The sequence below is a fragment of the Cinclus cinclus genome, chromosome 1, assembly GCF_963662255.1.
Source record: "Cinclus cinclus chromosome 1, bCinCin1.1, whole genome shotgun sequence".
NCBI classification, from domain to species: domain Eukaryota; kingdom Metazoa; phylum Chordata; class Aves; order Passeriformes; family Cinclidae; genus Cinclus; species Cinclus cinclus.
Genome location: NC_085046.1, coordinates 29960984 through 29982745, shown reverse-complemented (window position 1 = coordinate 29982745; position 21762 = coordinate 29960984). Strand labels below are relative to the sequence as shown.

Here is a 21762-nt window from a genome sequence, read left to right as displayed (position 1 = left end):
CTATTTCACAATTTGTGTTGGTGAGTGGGTCAAACAGCATTAAAAAAGCATGCTCTAGGCTCTTTCTCCCAAGTCCGTTTTACTGTAACTCTAGAATTGTGGCAGTTACATTTAAGGAATCTTTCGGGCTCTTTCAAGTCCATCCAAAGAACAAGTGAAGCTGCTATTCCGAGTTTTGTGCCCAGTGTTTATGTTCCATCTGATCTGTGCCACCCAAGAAGCAGACAAGACATGTCTGAGGGTGCTTTGGGGGATACACAATGATGTCACCCACAGGAAATATCAGGGAGGACTTGGCACTTCACAAGGCTGGCTCTTCTTCCATGGGCTCACCAGCAGCTCTGTAAAAATAAACAGGCAATCAGAATACGGCACAAGAGTACACAATGACATTGTAGATTTTCATGCATAATCAAAGCTGATTTTTCAGCTCTCTCAGATGTTTATTTGTGTTATTCAGCTATCCATAAATAGAGTTTCTTTCCTAGGAAGTATAAACAAATGTCAAGTGGAAAAACATTTTAGATCCAAGCAATCACCGAAAATGTTCCTGTTTATATTAAAATATGTCAGAATATTTTATAACATTTTGTCCAGAAATGTACATGCTTTGTGTCAACAGAATCAAATAATTTAATGAAAAAAATAGCCGTGATACTTTTATTTTACAAGCTTGTGCAACTAAAAATACATGCATTTATTTTTTCAAGCGGGCCCACACCATTAGAGAAAAATAGTTCACTAGCAGCCAAGCAGTGTTCCCTGTAAGGTTCTTCTCCAGTCCCCTAGTTTTTGATTTTGTGTTTTCATAAACACATTGCATGCCTGCCTGCAACTTTTGAACTTTTTAAAGTCTTGAACCTGATCAGTAGATCACTGTGAAAGAAAAAGTATCTATTAATTATATCAATGATATATTTTATATGAAAACCTCTGGGAAATTAGAAGCTTAGGAAAGATGAGCTCTCTAAGACAACTAATAAGAAAATGATGAGGAAACATATGCTGAGCTGACGTCAAGTCTTGCAATTCCTTGTATCTGACAAGCTGAGCACCTGAGTAATATGAAGGCGATTATAAAATGGGAAGATTCTGAAATCATGGAGAAACCTCACTATTGAGGGGCAAATAATTTTGACAGAAATCATCTTTCATCTCAGTCTGTCAGCCATAAGAACTATTTTAATACAGTAACTTCAAGCAATTTTGAAATAAAGGGAGAAAAGTAAATGTAAATTAATAAACAAGATGTTTACTAGTTAATTCTCGTAAGCCAGTATAATAACTGGCTTCAGTAAAACATTCCTCAGAAAGTACAAAGTCATGAGATCCCATGGAAAAAAAAAATAATTAATGGGGGCTTGCTTGGGCTTTGATAGTTTATTCAGCAAGGAAGCCAAAGAATTTTAAGTGAATCTGGAATTTATTAGTCTTTCCCAATGAAAAAATCAGCAGTGTGTCTTTAAATTATTTTATACAGGTTATCCCTTTATGATTTGGAATGATCACTGATAGCATGTTGAAAAATATGTCAGGTGAATGACATGTGAAAAAGATGTTTTTCAGCCTAATCACTTTCCTAAAGGTATTGACTCTAAAGATGATTAATCTATAAATCTCAAATCCTTAGTTCCTCACCACATGGTTCAGGATGTTTCCTGTGTACAGTAACCACCGTGGCTCCCTCATTCCCGAGAAGTGAGGTGAAGCCCCCTAGCACTCCCTCTTTTCCCCCCTTCTTGCTTTGCTCTGGCTTGCAGCAGAGAGCACACAGAGGCAGCCAGGGTGAGATGGAGCCCTGCCTGCTGCTGAGGTCCTCAGGTGGAACACACCATCACACACCAGGTGAGGGATTCATACTGGTGGTGTGTGCTGCTCTTGTGCCAACCACACACTTCCAGCCACTTTGGCTTTCCCCAGCCACTTGTGGGAGACCTGAAAGTACTCTGGCATAACACAGAGGGTCAATAATCCCTTGCTTATTGACAGACCTTATGGGTCTGTCTGGAAAGAAGATTATTTGGAAGCAGCTGACAGCTCAGTTTTTAGGTTCTGTAAATGAGAAACAATATGTGTCAATAGATTTCAGGTGGGGATTGGCAGATCAGGAAGGAGTGAAGACTGGAAAAGCTCTGGAAGTGAGAATAGGGGTTTGGACTATTTATAAGAACCTAGGAAAGCAGTACTTACAACAGTCTGTTTACATGTGTTTGACTTCTGGGACTCACATTCTCATGAACACAGTATAGCTGAGGATCTTATTCAGTACTTCTTCTGCTGGGAAGTTTTTCACTGACAAAGGTGCTTCTGAGGGCCAGGAGTGGCACTCACTGATCTTGAGTGTGGTATTCTAACACATTACAGTATATCCCAACAACAGGCCAGCATTCTTCATCAGCCAGAGCATAAGTACCAAATTTTTTGTATCTATAACTTTTATATATAAGTGCCAGATGCAAGGTCCTTTTTAGGAAAGTAGGATAAGGTTAGAGCTCCATGGCAATCCAGCTGTGGTCTCACAGGGTGGGTTGTGAAGACTTATGTGTATGCTTTAACTTCATTTTATTAGTGTCAGAGAAGTCACTGGATTTATCCAATGGTTTGTCATTAAAAAAAAATATTTTTATGAGATAATGGCTCAGGCTGGAGTTTTGTGTGACAGCCAGTACTGTTTCGGGGCCAAAGGACAGAGAGAAAAACACTGTAAATCCCATAGCACTGAGCAGAGAATCAATATACACTCATTCTGACAAAATCAAAAGTTGTCAAAAGAAAAATGTAGGGGGCAGAGTCTGACAGGACAAATTTGTGTTACTTCAGCTTTGTCACTGTGAGTTACGTCAGTTCAGTCAGTCTTCCTGTAGCTGACAGGAAGTTGGCATCAAAACATAAAACAGGCAGAACCCCCCATTCCCCATTGTATGCTCTGAGCAGTTCCTCAAGATGCAGCTGTGAGCTCAGGTCTGATCTAAACCAATTCCATGCAGTCAGCAAATGCAGAAAGACACCAGTTGAGATTGTAATGATTATAGAACCACAACTGTGATTTTTCTCTAAGGCTTCACTGTGGCCCATTTGAACTGCAAGTTCCTAGGAGCTGAGCCCTCCTGCATTCACTTTGGTGTGCTGTGAAGAGTGCTCATCTTTAGCTCTCTAAATGTGGAGTTCTGACTATGGCAGAATGAAATTATCTCTTTGCAGTTAATGCTAAAAAATGATGCTGTGTAAACTTAAAAAAAAAATAGCTGAGGCAAAAATCTTACCATATGGATAAAATCTGGAAATACATGTGACATCTTAAATACTGTTCTATGGCAATTGAGAATAAATGTTATTTATGAGAAAAATTATTAAAAGTCATCAACATCTACAACTTAAAAAAGGTAGTATTTAAGAATGTAGATAAACTCAGTACATCACCCCAAAAAGAAAAAGTTTCTCTTACCTTATTTTTAAAATGAGAATTACAGAGATTCCTCTTAGCTACATTATCACGCACACAAAAACAAATTCAAGGTATGTTTCCAAGGTAGAAACTGCTGAACAAGAGATAGATTTTTCTGGCATAGTATGACTGTTTTATGCCATAGTCTGTTCCTAATTTAACTCAGCTTTCTCAGGGAAGATCATTGTAATTGAAAAGTGATCCTCTGGTAGCAAAGAGCTGGGGAAAAAGAGGTACATTTCTATATCATCAAGGTGATTTGGGGAGCGTCTAAAGACATTATATAAGACATCCTGAGTAAGTGCATATCCTAGTAAAAATGGACTTAGTATAGATCAAAGAGAAAGGAACTGAAAGTAAAACCATCCTAGTTTAAGAGCAGAATAACTACATATATGTTCTCAAAAGAGGAAGTAAGTCCAAACAAGGCAAATTAAATAAAATATAAGCTCTGGCAAGTTTAATGTAAACCTCAATGAAGCAAACTAAAGGAAAGTCTGAAGAGCAACATATTAAACGCATAAAAGCTAATAATAAAAAAAGATCTTTCAAAATACATCAGAAGAAATGATCAAAGCTTAAAAGGAGCATCAAGGAAGGTAGACCACAAAAGCAAAAAGAGCTATTTATATCTGGGTTCACTAGAGAAGTGTCAGTGGGATTTTATTATTTGCAGATGAACTATCCTAAACTGAATCAGTGCTAGAACAAACTGATACACCAAACACTGCCAAATTTCTAAGAGCAGATGATATTTGTCTGTTAAGTTCCAGGGAAATACAATTAGGATGTTGTTAAAGAAATAGTTATTGAACATATTCTACAGTTTAACTCAGTAAGAGGTAGGAGAAGGCAAGAAAAGCAATTCCCATTTTGGAAACCACAAGAGGTACAGTAAGCCTGTATGACAAAATTGAAAGCAGCTACAATCAGTGATGGAATTAGTAGGCATTTAGGTAACAGTCATATGGGTAAAAATTAGGTCTCAACACTTATAAAGATGGCAATCCTTTAAATTTATTAGAAGTTTCTGAAGGAAATTAGGGAAGAGGGATCAAGTGATTTCCCTCTGCAAAGAAGGTCCTCCAACAATTTTATCCAAGTGCTCCAAGAACCTAGGTTGTTGAGAGAAGGTCCTTTCACTGATTAACAATACATCAAAAGCAGGAAACACAAACCAGTATTAGCGAATTTTCACCGTAGAGGAATTCTACAGAGCATTTCACAAAGACTAGGTAGACTACAAGTAGATTTAGGTGATAATGTTTGCTGATGATGCCAAGGTGCCAATACTACTCAGCTCTCAGGCCCATAACAGCATTTCTGTATGGAAAAGAAAGCAAACAACACAAACACAGAATACACAAAACGAGGGAGGATGGCTTTAACTGTTTTAACAGTGATGGCTATGACTGAGAGCTTGGAGCTAATGGCAGAGGAGCAGAAAGACACAGAAACAAAACATCCCCAGGATTAGCTACTGTGTAAATTCACAATGTGCCCAGCACCTGGAGTCCTGCATGCAGCTCTTATTCCATCTCAAAGAAACTACAAAAAGCACAGAGATGAGCAAAAATCATCAAAGGTAAAAAATTATTTTCTTATCAGCAGGAATACAGGGTCTTGAGAAGCTCAGGCCTTTAAAACCAGATATGGGTCAAAGATTATGAGTAAGAAAGAGGTGGTTTTCTTTCTCACAATACAAGACCTAGGGGTTTCCCAGTGATTTTATTGGTTAATAAATAAAAACAGTATGATGCCTGATGAGGCTGTGGGATTCACTACCCAAGTGGCAGAGGTGTAAGCTGGTTCAAAAAGGTTTTGAAAAACTTATGTCTGTGTATGTATCCTTGAGGTTTTTACACAGGCTAGGTCAGATACAGCAGTTTAGATCCATCAACTCACCAGGGCAAGGCTGGCACTCAACTTCCTCTACTCCTGCTTCTCTTCCTTATGCACACACCACCAAAGGATGAGAAGAAGGTGGGCAAGATAAGGGTGCAGGCTGACCTAGGAAAGCTGTTCTGCAGCTCCTGAGCCTGGAGAGGATTGTAAGCCCTGTGGGACATGGCCAGGTATGTGCTGTGCACTCAGCACAGCTGAGGTAGATATTCAAATAATGAAATGCCAAGCAAAGCTTTATGAGTTGATAGATAAATATGGCAAGTGACCCTAAATTGTAGCTAGCTGTACCCCATGATACAACTATTTGCTTTAGTATATTATATAATGGAACTTGACTGAAACTGCAACTGGTAGCTCTGTAACACTAAGAGTAAAAATTATACTTTGTTTTCATTTCCATTTGAGTAAAATCTATGCTCAGTTGAACCAGAGCCATAAAGTCAAATTCTGATAAATGTCATTCTTAAGATTTACTGCTTCCTGTAAAAATAGTAAGTGGAAGAGATCTCCCTCCACACCCTTTTCTTTTTCCATTTTAAGAAGAAACATATAGAAAGAAGCCCCAAGGTATCAGGGACAGCAGTGTACTGAATATTTTCGCAGCACGATTTCTGAAACAGATTTCTGGCCAAAGCGAAATTCTAATCAGCTAATCTGTATCTCATATAGGGAATAAACAGTTATCAACACACAAAAGTTCTGGTAGTTAGAAATGTTTTATAGGGCATGCCTCTTTCTTTAATTGCATCTCTATTTAAATGCCCATTAGCACCATGCATGTTTCCTTTCCTATCCACAAACTCTTTTCTATATCTGTACTCTTCCAAAGTCTATAATTGAGATTCAATTGGACCTTAAGACGCAGAGTTATGCTTTGGTAAAATAAAACACCAAAAGCATAGCAACTTTTCACGTTTTTCTTCATTTACCCTGCCAGAGAAAATCAAGTAAAAAAATAATCGGCACTGTCACTTGAAGAAAAGAAAGAAAGAGAGAAGAAAGAAATAAAAATACTTTATATGGGCCTTAGCCAGGAGCATTTTATCCATCAGTGGTAAATGAGTCAGATATGAGTTGGCCAGGAAAAGAGCTGCTTTACCCAAAATCTGAGTTTAAAGTGAGTCATCTCACTCCAACACCAATATATCCTCCAACATAACTGGCCAGAGTTTCCCTGCAAAGAGACTCTTGCTGCTGCTGCCTGACCATCCAGAGCTGCAGTCTGGAGGATCTCTGCCACCAAACCAGTGAAACAGTTTTAGAACTGCAGGCCAGAGCTATCAGCCTGGCTGTCCGTGGTGGGAATTAAGAGGAAGCAAACTGACTCCTGGTTTAATGAAGGAATCCTTCAGCCACAGTGCTTCCTGTTCTGCTCCCACCCTACCTGCCACAAGCAACTTTCCCAAATGAACACTCCATGCAAAAGCTTCCAACAGTTCTTCAGTAGGTGAGCCTGTCGATACCAGTAGGAGGAAGGGCACACCAAACAGAACTTGAGACCCCACATGACTCCTCACATCCCAGCTGCCCTCTGTTTGCCCTAGGAAGTACCTGGAGAAGGAGCATTGCATACATGCCCCTTTATTACAACAAACATTAAAAAATGAAAAAAAGCAAAGCTGAACTCGTCTCTACATTACTGCTGTTTGTGTTTGTATGTACCTGTGAAATGGATGATGTGCTTATGTGAAATGAAGTAAATTATGCAGAACCCAAAGCATGAAATGTCACAGACTCACTCCCTGGACATTCCATGATGTATTTTAATTCACACTCAAAGTGCAGGCAGGTTCTCTCAGGTCTCCCCACATTGAGGACCCTTAAAATCCAATTTTCAGGGGGACAATTTTTGATTCCATATTGTTCCTTACATTTATCAGAAAGAAAACAAAGAAAATGATGCTCAGAAGCCTCAGAAAACCTAACTATCAATTTTGGTCCAGTGGGACAGCATTTTTCTTGTCCTGTCACTCTCTGATGGTAACTTGGCTCCATGTGACTTCTTTGAGGGTTCCAGATGCAGAAAGAGATTTCAGGATGCATGCATGCATACGCTTTTTTTATTTTTTTGTGCTGCTGACAAATGTCTGCAGCACCACAGAAGATATTCCAAACGAAGTCATTTTTCCACAAAACAATTCATCACAATGGATTCATCCCTACAAGAGTCCAGAACTGATGAAGTGTAATGAATCTGGCAGCCACATGAATTCCACTTGTGTACGTTTCAGTACATCAAATTTTTTTCCATGTTTCTCAGCACTGCCCTGAAATTCTGTTTTCAGAATGGGTGAAAACTGTCACAGGTATTAGTTGGTAGGTAATAAGTACAGTAATTAAGTGCAGTGTTAGCCAAAGGGTTATTTTGTTCAAATCATGTAGGAGCAGCAGTTGTTCTTGGTAGCTATTTTGAGTGGCGGCATATAACAAATAAAATTTTTGGTTATTCTCAGCAATGTAAAACACACAAAATTAACCATGCCCTTTTCCAGACAATTTATAGCTTTAATTTGCTTGACTGCATTATTTCCAATACTTTAACTAAAATTATTTCTATTTCAGAGCTATGCACACACAAGTGGGAATTTCTCTGTCCCTAGCTAGCAGAAGTGTCTTGTAACTGTCAGAAACTTATATGAAAAACTACATTATTCTTTAGCTGAGCACTGATCAGCACAGTCACAAATCTAAAACACATCTTGTGTTCATCATGGATTCTTCTCTAAGCTTTTATGAAGTTTCCTGCAATAATCCTAGCAAAAGAATAGCCATGGTAAATTAAAATATAATTACAATAGGAAAGGTGATTATGAAAATACTGTGAACTTTACTAGCTAGCTCTTCTCCAGGTGTGTCCCTTTGAGCCATGCCTGGATTCCTTGACAGATGAGTGTTGTCACTGTTGTGAGGGATGTTCACTCCTGAACGCATCCATAGCTTTGAGCATTGCACTAGTCCCCTGGGTGCCTATCAGTTCAGTTCTGATTAAAAGACAAAACACAGGAGGAAAGAACTGAAGCAACTAAGAAGCAGTCACAATGTAGGAGCCACGGATCTTTCTGGCTCCACTCCCACCACTGCTGTCCCTACCCACAGCTCCCTCCTTTCTCTACTGTTGTTCCACAGCCTGATGAGATGACGAGTCTCCTTATAAGGCTTTTTTCATCTTTCTTCCTCCCTCCTCTGTTTTCTATGTATGGTGGAACCCAAGTGGTTTCATTACATTCTGTACCTTTATCTACTGGTGAAGACCAAGAATGCTTGTCCTTAAAAAAAAAAAATCATAGGAAACTCTAAAAACTTTTGCAGTGGCTTTTCTGATTATAGATGACGCAATATTCAGTGGCTAGTGAGTTTTTTTTTTTCATTTGTAACTGGCAAAACGCACAATAGCATTAACTGCATCATTTTATTAATTTGGAAGTTGAAAGCAATCTTCATTAATGTAAAAAACAAGCTGGAAAAACCAGCATTCTCATTCTTTGCTGGTATACCTTCATCTTAGTACGTAGAAAATGTTGGCCCTAATCCTTAATTGCTTTAAGTTGCATACTAGCACTGTTCACATTTCTTCCAGGGAAGTAACTTTTAATGCCTGTCTAATATAACATAATAATTATTTAAGTCCATCATCATTAAATTTATCTGACTCTTTGTTGAACAACTTCCTAGAAAATTAAAACTAAAAGAGATTTGAAAAGCTTCTAATGAGAAGAATATGGTTGATTACATTTGACCATGTCTATTTACCTCATATGGATATTACACTTTTTATGTGGGAGAAGGAATTAGACATGGGAACAAAACAAGGTTCTTATACTAATCATGAACTTTAATACAGAAACAGAGATACCAAGCCCAAAAAACTGCCAGCATAGAAGATCTCTGCTTCCAGTGGCTAAATGAGAGAACTGAAATCCAGGGATGAAAAATTCCAGGTTTCTCAATTAGCAGATAATTTTGAAACAATCCTTACTCTTCCTTTCTTCTTTGCTTCACTTGGCTGGAGCAAAAGCTTTTTTCTCTGTAATAATTTCATGCACTTACCTGCTGCCTTCCTGAGGAATACACTGCTCAACATCCACTGAAAGAGAGGCCATAGCAGATACTGTTTCTGTCTCCTCCCTCTCTTGCTTCTGAGACTCAGCCAGAGCACAATCCACTGGCACAGAGTATGGCTCCACTGACTTCCAGTACTTGCCTAAGGAAAACACACATAATAATTTATGGGAATTTTAGCTAGCATGGTGGTACAAGAACAGTAATCACTTAGTTCAACATGGAGTGATTATAATTTAAAATCACTGTGGTGCAAGCAGTACAGTTGAAATTTCAGACTGCAGTGAAGAGGTCTATTTCTGAACCTAAGAATGCCAAGCTGGAAAGTGCTTTCATTCCAAGAGCTGTGTCACACCCTTCCTCAGAAGGTAATAAACTGGAGGAGTAACACACAGACTAATGAACACAGTTTGTCAGGAAGGCTATTGGCTTTATCTATACCAGGTGATAGGAGTTCAGAGCAGGGTTAATAACTAGAATCTCTGATATGGCACACAGTTGATGCAGAGACTGCAAAATGTAAAAAAAAATTTGTACATTGTTGTACAAAGTGCTCACACAGCACTGTCTTGAAAAGGAAAGAAGTCAGAAATGCCAGCTCAGACTGAAGTGGTGTTGCCAGAACAATCAGGCTTGTTAGTCCTGGATGTTCTTTCTCCTCCAACCTCAGGGCGTATACTAGAACAATAATTTAGTTAAAACTTTCATATATGAACTGGCTGTTGCTGGAAAGCTGCCAGGTATCATAAGGGATTGAGCTTTCTGGTCTGCTATGTAAAAATACAGCAGTGGATTAAAAGCATGAGTATTTTCAGATTTCTGCCTGCAACAGAAGAAGCTCATCAAGCAACGCAAAAAATAATGGCAGGTGACTCATCCTAAACATATAAAATGATCTGCTACTGCACAACTACTAAGAAACAGTTTGATTACTGGAAACCACATGAACAAATATGAATTTACATATCTATTTCTTAACAGTCCAGTAAAACACTGAGCGCTCACTAATTGCCAGGTGGATGACACCTGGGAATTAGGAGCTTTGGGAAGTCTGGGAGCTCTGGACCAGAGCTCACTCAGTGTTTAGCAAGAAGCTTTCAGCAGCTGCTGCAGAGGTTGGATCAGGGTACTTATCTGGGAATTAGACGGAGGGTTTCAACAGCTGTGAAAGAGAGGGGATCAAGCAGGGGACCTTTCCAAGGACTAAAACTAGGATTTTGGCAGCTGGGCAGCAGGCTGAGCTGAGGTGCTTATCCAGAGGGTAGCTGGAGGCTTTGACAGCTGGGAGGCCAGGCCAGCAGTGGTGCTGCCTGTGCTGCAGAAAGGCTGCTGAAAACTCTCTCTTTGGTAACACAGCTCTTAAGACAGTTTCAGGCTTTTGGAAGGATGAACTTCTCCCTCCAGTGAGAAAGCAGCTGTCAATAAAGTCTGAAAATGTCTTTATTCAAAAACATCATTGCAAGATGAAAGCCCAAGTCAATCTTCAAGAACAACCAGTGAGCATGGCCAGAGTGTTTCTTTGAACTCTAATAGTGTGCACGTTTGAGCAGTTAGCAGAATCTTTAAATAACAGGGACCTTCTGGGGATAAAATGTAAAGTGTATTAAGTATCCTACAAAGTTGAGATTAAGTGTTAGGAGGTTGGCTTTGCTCCAAAAACATGAAAGACAGAGCTAAAAAGTTATGTACATAACAGTAGGCTCAATGATTGGAGCCTGGCAAATTTTATAAAAACAAGACAAAAATATTCTCTATTATTACTGTGCTCAGAGACCATATTCTCTATTCATTAAAAAATACACTAAAAACAAACAAAAAGTTATATGAGCATTCCACAATGTTCTCACAGATCCTATGTGCAAAAGCCAGTCTTTGCAATATACACCCAATTCAAACCCTATAATTTATGAGCTAAATGTTCACAGAGTGGGTGGGGTTTTTGCTGCAGAAACAGATGTGCAAGAAAATCAAATCTGTTGGCATGGGAATAATACCCCCTCTTGCCTATAAAAGAAATGAACCCATGTTCACTGCTGGAGTTTTCAAGGGCTTTTATTCATAAAATAAAATATTAGTACCCAGCTACCACTGTGTTGCTCTCCTGCAGCAACAATAAAACAGCATCAGTGAGGATTGCTACATCACATTCGTTCATTCACACACAGGCTTGCACACCAGCTGCCCCCTGAATCCTGACTTTCTTGTAAGATTAAAACTCAGGGCCAATTGAAGCATATTAGTGGGCTCTCTGTGCCCATTTAGCTGCCCCTCACTCCCGAGCGATTGGTGGTTTTCTCTGTTTCCCCACATTGAGTTGTGGCCTCAGTGATAGAGAGCAGTCAGGTCAGGAGGCAGGTGGCAGCCCATATACTGCAGTGGAAGGTCCTGGAGAAAGGAACTACATTGACAGGGTGTTCGTTTTTTTTTGGAGGGGGGGGAGAATTTTAAGCAGTCACAGTTAGAAATAGCATCCAAGTAGCAGCATGCAAAGAGGGCTCTGTGATGGTTGGAAAAAAGCAATGATATATTCTTCTTTGAAGTGAGAAAACTGTACTTTACAAACATCTAGGGTAAGCAGAAGAGCTTTGCAAGCTTCTTTTTATAGAGGACAACCCTTATTTGCTGTACACAAAACATACAGGCCTTGAATGCATGTTCAGCCAAAAGATTTGCAGGCAAAGAGTTATGGAATGGGGAGGCAATCACAGCACACAGCTGCAAAGGACCTTTGTTAGGAGGTATGCTGTGGACTGACAATTAAAAGAAGTCAAAAAGCATTGGCCTCAAACCACTCCAATCTCTGAAAATGTCATTTCTACTGTGCTGTACTGGAATGTGAAATTCTAGCAGTGCTGTTACATTCATTGAGAAGAACTTGGTGGAGCTCAAGGGAAAGAATGAAGCATACTGCTGGTTTCATTCATACAAAACTTGAGCAATCATAGATTGCAAGAAAAAAAACAATGAAACCAAATCAGTCTTCTAGGTATGCTTTGGCTTTCTGCATGAAAATGTGCTTAAGCCTTCCTCAGAGATTTGTGTGAGCACTGACTGTTACCAGGAAATAATAAAAGGGAATGTTTCTGTCACTCCTATAGGCATTTGTAGTTGCCTTTCATAGATTGGGACATACTGTATTGTGGCTTGCTTGAAAAACAGTGGTTGGGGTTGGTATTCTGCTATTGAACAGGATTGTTTAGAAATAGCCTATGACATGGGTGTGGGAACTACTAATTCCAAAAGTATTACATCTGCAAGGGAGCTTTGGATCACTGCCAATAAAAAACATTTATAGAAATTCTATTCTAGTTAGGAAAAAAATTTGTCTCTTAGTTTCAAAGTATTGTAGCTTCAAGGTTTTGCAAAAAGCACAGAGGAGGGGTTAATTTGCTATAAAATGTTGCTAATACCCATTATGAAATTTGGATCACAGAAATACAAACCAGATATCCAAAGGCAATGCAATGATCCAAACAAATCAAGCTTTCTCAGTACCTCTAGAGGTGTTTACTCAACATGCTCTCCATCCTGTCTAATTCTCTAAAACATCCAATAGGTACTTACTTCTCTCAGATCTAAATATGCATCCCAAAGCTGCACTGAACTTCCTCACAGCGCCTTTCTGTCATCCAAGCACATTCCTTTCTAGTACTGGTCTCTCTTCAGACAAAATGAGGTAAATATAACTTTTTAGGTAGTTGCAAGAAAAGACACAATGTTGTGTGTAAATAAGTCCAAACTGTGAGCAGCCTAACTAAGGAACAGCCCACTGGACTGCATGACTGTACCAGTTCAGCTGAAATCTAATTGTGGCAAAATCAAATCAACCTTGATTTTGCAGAGCTCTGGACTTTGTTCTCAGATTTAAACTATATATTTGTTCCTAAAGCCACATTTTCTCTCTGAGCAGCCATCATTTGTGTGTATTCCTGCTCTTCTATTTGTCTACTTCTCGATTCACCTTTTTGCGTTACAGATCTATTTTCCATTACATATATATTTTATTTCAAACAGAATTGCATATCTCTTCCTTGTGTCTGTGGTCTGTGTGTAGCATTCTGCCCTCATTATCATTTGCAAATCCGTTCTATCTTGTACAGTACATGAACCTCCTTAACCTGCTGACTCCTTCCAGATCATTAACAGATTACTAAAAGGGAATTTTAACTCATGAGCTACCCAAGAATATACCACTCAGCAAAAAGGACTTATTGGAATATATTATATGCAGCTGATTTAATTAGAGCTTTTCCATATCTAGGTGTTTACTGGATATGCATGATGAATTTATATATACCTAAAATGAGTTTTCTTTGTCACTTTGCAACTAAAGTCAGATGGAGAAGTACTGCATGAACAGTGAATTGGGCATGGTGTCCCTTTTAAAAACTGCATTTATTTTATGTAGATGAATGCCAACCATTTGTGGTTCATCTCAAACGAAGGAAAACATTTGTTATTCATTTGTTATTCTAAAGGAGCCAGCAAACAGTAGAAGTCAGGAAGCTCCCACTGTCTCCTACTGTAAAATGGCAGAGACCAGAAGATTAGAGAATTTAAGGGATGTGTGCTCAGCTGGATTAAAGCATCAGATGGCATAAGGTTCTTCAGTGAGCAAATTCTCTAAAGGATCTGGGTAGTTAAGGGTTGGGATCAGAGCACACAGGTGAAGCAATAATGTACCCCCTGTCTCAGAAACAATAAAATAATGTAACTTTTAGCACTGTTCCACAGATCAGTGCCCATTTGGAGCTTTTTAGCTTTATCTCAAACTCCTGCGACTCTCAAAGTGAGTACCTTGAGAAAGATTGCAAAAACAGAATCTGAACCAACTATTTGTTAGAGCTCTAATTTACCTGTCTGTTCCTGCTCCTCACCAACAAACATCTATTTAAGCTGCTTTGGAATGAAATGATTTGGGAATATTTAGGAATCAGAAATGTTTAAATAATTTTCATGGGTTACTTTTTCCAGGCTACATACATGGCAGAAACAAAGATATGCTGAAGAAACAAAAATAAAAGGATATATATATATATATATATATATATTAGACACAACATGTCAATTTATACATAAAATGTTATCCCACTTTTTTCTCTGAAACAGTAATGTCTTTGACATTAATTAATAATAAAAACTAACCCCAAGCCCATTAACCCACCGACTCAAACTGAGAAACATACTTTGAATTTCAGTGGTCTTTTTTAAAGAAGCTATTGCATTCATATTGGGGATTTGGTGCACAATATCTTCCGGGAGAGGCTCCAGCTGAAAGAATAGAATAGAATAATATAAATATTCAATAAGGCACAGGGACATAAAACAAACTGAAATGATCTAATCCTCAGGAAAAGCTCAGCCCAAGAACTGGTTAATATGTTGCTGGTATCAGTTCTAAATGTATAGTCATGATTTTGTTTTCTGTTTTCCAGCCATGTAATTGAATTCCAAGGGGCTTTTCTATTGGCTGCAAGACTAATCTATGGAGTCTCTGAAGCAGGTGCATGTCTGTGTATTATTCATTAAAAAATGCTAGTTATTTGTGTAATTTTTGTAGGTTCCTCACAAACCAAATTCCACTGCATCTGTATATGCAGCTGGGCACTCCAAACAAAACCTTGCTGAAGCTGCAATGGATCCAAAGTGTGCACTCTATTATCTTTATTTTTCTGGTGTTATTTCATCTAACCATCTTACATATTTTAAGATTTATAGGCGAAAACCATAAAACACAGCTGCTTTTACTAGTTTAACATTAATTTCAGATAAAGTAAATTTAAAAATGGGTATGCAGATTAGCAGTAAATTTCATTAAGTAAGTTTTTTTACAGAATCAGCTGCATTTTAAAGTGCTAGTTTTAATTTTATATACTTTGAGTACGGCTGCACTAGGAGAAAGAAGTGTCCAATTACTGCACAGTTATTTTTGCCCTGCAGTGGATATATATAAAAAAATAAACTGTATTTTGAATGTCACCCACATCTGCTTTTTTGTCCACCCTCCACACTTTTTCTCCTAGGAAATTAAGGTAAAAAATTGTTTGGGCTAAATGCTTTTCCTTGCACTGTAATAACTATATTCTCCTTGAACTAGGAGACTATGTAGACACTGCCTTGGCTTGGTGTGCAGGCTTGCATCCTGAGGAAGTAGCAACTGTGCCAAGGTGGACAAAAAAGAGCAATCTCATCACCAATCTCTCCTCTCTAAAACTAAGGAAGTTCAACCACTGTTGACAGGAGACATCTGTACTGCAGACAAAACTCCTTTCTTAAGTATGCCTGGGTCTATTTTAAACTAGGTCAAGTGAAGCCCACACAAGGAGCTTCCTTTGTGAAGTTAATAGTTCAGTAGCCATCATATACTGTCCTCCAGGTTGCTACTGCTGCATGGCTACTCACCAGCTAGATAAAATCAACTTTGATCCAAGCACACATAGTGGGAAGTAACTGAAGTGTGGATACTCCCTCAGTGGTGCTATTTTAAGCAAGCTCAGCTACAAATCCCAAAACTTCTGGGATCCTGCCACTGCAATCAGCAGTGAATGCCTGTCAGTGATAGACATTGCAAATATCACCAGTCCTTTGGAGTCTTGGTAACTAAAATGAATAGGGCTGTTCATGTCATTATTTCCTTAGAAGTCCATATGGGATTGCAGCTGGAAGATTTTCTTCTGGCTAGAAACAATAGCACTATGTTTTGTTTTCAAATAGCATAAATCAGTCCATTTTGCTCAGTGATCAAATATGCAGAGAAGTGCTGGTTGGACCTGACTGGGTCCCAGTGCTACTTGGTTAACAGAGACCAAAGTGCAAAGAAAGATTGTTCCTATCTCGTATGTATCGTGGATTAGCACAAAGACAGCGATTACAATACAAATAATATTTTAGATACTTTTGCAATCCTTGAACCACATCTACTTTTTCACCTTCATAGGTGGCTCTATTTGGTAACTCTTTCAGGTGCCTGGGGGAAAACTATTTATGAAAATGCCAACCAACAGATCAATAGAATTATAGATTTTAGAACAATAATCTATATAATAACCTTGATAATCCATACCTTGAGTTAAGCAGATAAATAGCATTTGCTTTATCACTAGTCATTTTCTGTTTAAAGTAATCTGTCATTTGGACAGGAAGAACACAAAACCCTGAAGTTCTGTTTGGTCATGCTGGGTGCAGGAACACATAAGGGGCAGCAAAGAGTAGTTTAAGGCTCTGTTTAATCAATTTCCTAATTCCTGAGGCTTTGATGACCAATTCACTTTCCTGAAACAGAACAAAATAGCTCCAGGCCACAGCGGTCAGAATAGTAGTAAAAGGTATGGAACTGCCAGACTGCAATATGTGAGAACTGTGTCTTAGTTTGCCCTTGGAGTATAATATTTTTTAGGCAGACCTTTTTTACTAATTATATGCAGACCCTTTGTACTAATTATTAAGATGGGAACAACTGATGTAGAGACAGTTAGAAGAGATTTTCTGTTATAAGGTGAATATTTTGTTGCCCTCCTTGAAGCTGGATTTCTGCAAGAGCTAAAACCCAAAAGGTTTGATTTTCCCTAATATATCAAAACCACCTCTTTTTCTATCAGTATAGATTTTTTTTTTAAACAAGTAGTCTGCATTTCAATATCTAGACATATCGTGTGAATGTTTAGAAACAGATGTGTTTTTAGAAATTAGCACAAGCTGATGAATCATTAAAAGAAAAAGGGTAAAATATCCAACACCTATCCCAATCATTACTCCATCTGTTAGCACTACTAACAGTTTTGTAGGTGATGTGAGTATAATGGACATATTTGATCATTTCCTTAACTTCTTTCCCACAAAACTTTCATTTCATATTTCAAGCTTGGCTGAGGCAGGCTCCTAAGCTTTTCTGTCTCCTCATCCTTAAGTACAGCCCAACAGACCTTGGACCCTCTTTCATATCAAGGAAATTTTATCAGGCTCTGTGAGTTCATTACATCATATATCCTGCATAGTCCAAAATGAAGTTCCATTACAAAATCGCTGCATAAATAAAGCCAGTGGGTTATGGCAGCTATTTCTATACCCTTTGAAATGAGATTGTCTGCACTGAGCAGGAGGATTCTGTTGGCAGTTATCCACTGGTTGCATACAACTGTATAGATGCAGAGGGGTCACTGGAAAATATCAGCAGTTAGACCCATTACTGAACAAAAGAAATTACTCTACACTTTGGCATGTAAGGCAACATAACCTTCCCTCTTACAATGGCATTCAGATTTTGAAGTCTGTTACATCTGGAGGCTAACAGAAAAGAAGAAGCTGAAAAGAGCATTGGAAATATACCATCAGGAAAGAAATATTTTAGAGAACAGCTCAAGTCTGCAGAAATAACCAAACCACTGGAGAGATGGTTTGGACCAGACAAAAAGGGTCACATTTTCAAAGTTTTTACATGACTGAATTGGGCTTTTGTGTCCAAAGCAGAAGATTAATGTAGAAACTGAATCCACTAATCATTTTCAAAATGGGAAAAACAATGTAAATGGGCAAAAAATCACTTGGTACGCCAAAATCTGCCAGAGGCATATCAACAAATGTTTGACGAAAGAATTAATGATGGAAATTTCATGTGCCCAGAAAGGGATCTGAATTGATCCTTGGGAATGTGAAGAGAATCTGAAGCTACAGTAGTCTGTATTGAGCTGAAAATTCTAGAAATATCTGTGTTGTCTTTAGCACTGTCATGTTTTAAAGTACCAAGATTAGCTTCACTGAAGAATGTTGCAGAGTGCAGTTAGAGATTGCTGACAAGTGAGGCAAGTGTAAGCAGAAGGTAAGGAGCACGAAGAGTCTGCCAGAAGGAGAGAAAGGGGAGGAGGCAGGCAGGCTCCTCAGGGATGCCATAGCTGCAGGGGGAAGAATCAACATCCTCCCTTTCTTGGTTACATTATGTAAAAAACCTATCAGCATAAAGACTGAGCTTTGGGGCTCTTAACATTGCCTATGATTACAGAAGAGTAAGTTCAAAGATCTCACAGGTCCTCTTATATTGTGTGTTCTTATATTAGCACTTTTCTCAGAGTTTCTGCACTCTCATTTTACATATAAGCACTTCAGGCAGGTATTTTTGTGATGAAGGGTTATAATGCAATAAATAAATCAGATTTCATCACGGAATATGTTCAAAGACACAAAGGCTCATTAAGGTCATTAGCACCTGCCAGTCCCTGAAAACAAAGCGATACCTTAGAATTATATAACTTTGGAATTAGAATATTCTCTGTTTCCTTGGCCAAACCACTTCCTGACTAGCACTGCCCACCTTGGAAACTTTGATGTCACCATGCTGACCTCTGGCAAATACATTGCTCCAGTTTCCTATCCCATCCAGATCTCTATTTCTAGACTTTGGGCTTATGCAAACAGCAGTTGACAGGTGTTTTAGACTTGGTGTTAATTATTTTCTAGTATTAGAGCCAGATTAACAATGAGGATGTGAGATTCTGAGCAAGTTTACCATGCAAATTTAAAACTGATCTCAGGCCATATTCACTTGCATGAATATTTCCATTTTGGAGAGAGAAATGCTTACCTGTTCTGGTGAATAATTCCTTTTAATGCCCTCTTGGCAGAGTTCACTGCCTAGCTGGCAAGCAGCCCCAGATTGACACTGAATTCCACAAAGAAGAAAATGCCAACTTTTCATCATCAGCAGGAAAGCAAAGCTGCAGAGTACAAGCTTTCCACTTAAATTACTATCCCCTCCTAAATTCCAGCTCAACAGATTGCAAGAAAGAAGCTCATACTTCACACTCTGCAAGAAAATTGTCCGGTGTAAGTTTTCAAGCATGCTTAGGAGCCAACCAATCACAATGTTTTGTCAAATTCCGCTTCAGAATGAAATTCAAGCCAGAAGAATATTTACTAGAAGATGTTAAATTTAGTCACTTAAAAATGTTTTCACACTTGGGGCCAAATTCAGCCTTGGCCGCAGTCAATGAGAACAGACGCGCGTCCCCTCTGCGCCTTTGCTGCAGGGTCCCCTTGGGCAGAGACACTGTGAACTGCACTTCTCTGCTTCCTCTGCAAAGAAGAGCATGACCCCATCTGTGACTAATTATCACTTGTTACAGACCACAGAAAACTGCTGTGGCCATGGGGAGTTAAGAGACACTGCCTAAACCTGTAGGCAGATCAGAGGGACCATGATGTTAGACTGACTTCTGTGTCCTGTGGGGATATCACACCAGGCTGCTTTAAAAGTGATGGGATGAAGGAAGAGCTATATCCTCAGGTTTTTACTCAAAGAGTTTTGAGCTTGAAAGAACATTTCCCTACTTCTTCTGACTGCAGAAGAACCCCCATATGAATGCAGTTATGTTGGAAATAAAACATAGTATTTAGAATATTGGACTCAAGGAAAGCCCGTGCTCAAAGATTTTTTAAATCAAAGTAGTGTCTCTTCAAATATAATGTGGAGGAAAGAAAGCAGAACAAGTACTCTTACATGTCTAGGGCAGCTTTACTCACCAGCACCAGGGACCAAAAGTCATAGCAGAGCTCTTTATTTCACTAAAGCTAGGATGGGCAAAGTAGGGTGGAATTTCCATACTCCACAATGAAGATTTGTGGGGAAAATCTCCATATTCAACCCAATTTTCATAGAATTCTTGGAATAAAATATAAATATTAATATTCAATGATTTTCTTCATTTAAGTAATATGTATATCTATATACATTTAAAAAAGGAGTTTTTAAATCTATATAACCAATGTGTGAAAAACTGTAGAATCTTTTAAAGAGTATCACAATAAGTGAAAGAATTTAATTTCCAGAATGCACATCATAATCTCAGAAAGGCCTAAAAGCAATGATTCTTTTGGAATTATCTGACTCCATCTTTTCCTTTGTTTTGACAGATGCTCTTTTAATGGACCAGTTCTCAAATCATGAGATGGTCACCTTGTCTCTTCACCTTCCAGAAGGTTTTCCATGTTTACATTTTAGATTTCAAGGGAACCCAGCTGCTTAATCTCTTCTCACCTCTTAGGAAGATTTCCTTCCAAGGAGATAACCTACAGTGCTTCTAATTAGGTCTGCAAATGGTCAAATGGATTTTTCTCAAAGTGACATGGAAACTTACTGCTTGTAAACATAGAGTGGAAAACCTAACATATCAAAATATTTTAAAAGTAATTTTCCATGTAAATTATTAATTAAAAATTATGTTTATAAATTTTATCCTTAGTTTATTTCCTTTTTAGTTTGTTTATTATTTAAGAAGATATTCACAAGCCAAACCAAACAGAGCCATTTCAGATACCATAGGGTGTCTTGGTCTTCCTTCCAGTTGCTGTCAGAAAGGGTGCGGATCTCCTTGAAATTCTCTGTAACTTATACCATTCCTTCCATGCTCAAATTATTTAAAGAAGATTATTTCGATAAAGTATTATTGTCCTAGTGCCTTAACTCACTTTTTATCTAAGACAAGAGTGAGAAATTATCTTACTAAACAAATCACTAAGCTATAAACCGAGTATAAATTAAAATATATCTATTTTCTATGTCAACCTGTTTTCCTTCTTGATTCTCTGAGATAAACTAAGAAAAGAAGGCATTTTGCACTTGTAAATTTAAAGTTACCTCTTAGGTTACATACCAGACCAGCACTCCTTGAAAGTTGAAAGCTGTGGCTAGTTTTAGAAATTTTTTCTTAAGTGCTATTCTGTTGGTAATAGGACACATGAAACAGTGAATTTCTGTATTGAAAAGTCCTGGCCAAAAACAACAAAAGAAAAAGTTTTCAAAAAGCTCTGCAAAATGTTTATGAATTCTAATCCTCAGCACATGAATAAATACATCTGACAAACTGCAGGGTACCTCACAAAGGCCTTTCCCAACCTTTCTAATTTGAGTTCAAATACATGTGTAATGTTTAGAACTGAAGTTAATCTTGCCAATGTTTTTAACTAGGGCTGCAGCATATACCATTACTTGTAAAAGTGAAAGGTAGATAATAAGTTATAATTATCCTATTAATCACCTGTAAAGAATTGCATTCAAAGAAGAATGCATCCTCCAATTATAGTAATTGGTTTTTTAAAGAAAAAAAAAATTCCATCCTTGGTGGAACATGCTTGAAGTTTCATGTGCAAGTTCATGAATAGTGTGCTGAAATCAAGCAGTGTATACATATATGCTGTGGGCCATGTGGTACAAATTGCCATAAATCTAACTGCTAACTAGGAATCAGACTTTCTCATTAGTTTCTGCTCCTTGGTAACACCTTTACTTATCCTTTTAAACCAATGTCGGTTTCTTGTGGTACTCTTGGTAGCAGCATCCTCTCTGGAGTACTTTTCTTCACAGC

General features: G+C 38.3%; 1 protein-coding gene across 1 annotated transcript in view; it reads right to left on the bottom strand.

Annotated features, from left to right (window-relative positions):
- Positions 1-301: 301 nt before the first annotated feature.
- The window catches only part of HDAC9 (histone deacetylase 9), a 270154-nt gene continuing 248693 nt past the window's right edge, over positions 302-21762 (bottom strand). The window contains exons 22-24 of the mRNA XM_062500976.1: positions 14596-14680; positions 9398-9551; positions 302-341 (exon numbers count right to left, since the gene is read on the bottom strand). Of these exons, the coding sequence (XP_062356960.1) occupies positions 302-341; positions 9398-9551; positions 14596-14680 (279 nt within the window). The remainder of the gene's footprint in view (positions 342-9397; positions 9552-14595; positions 14681-21762) is intronic.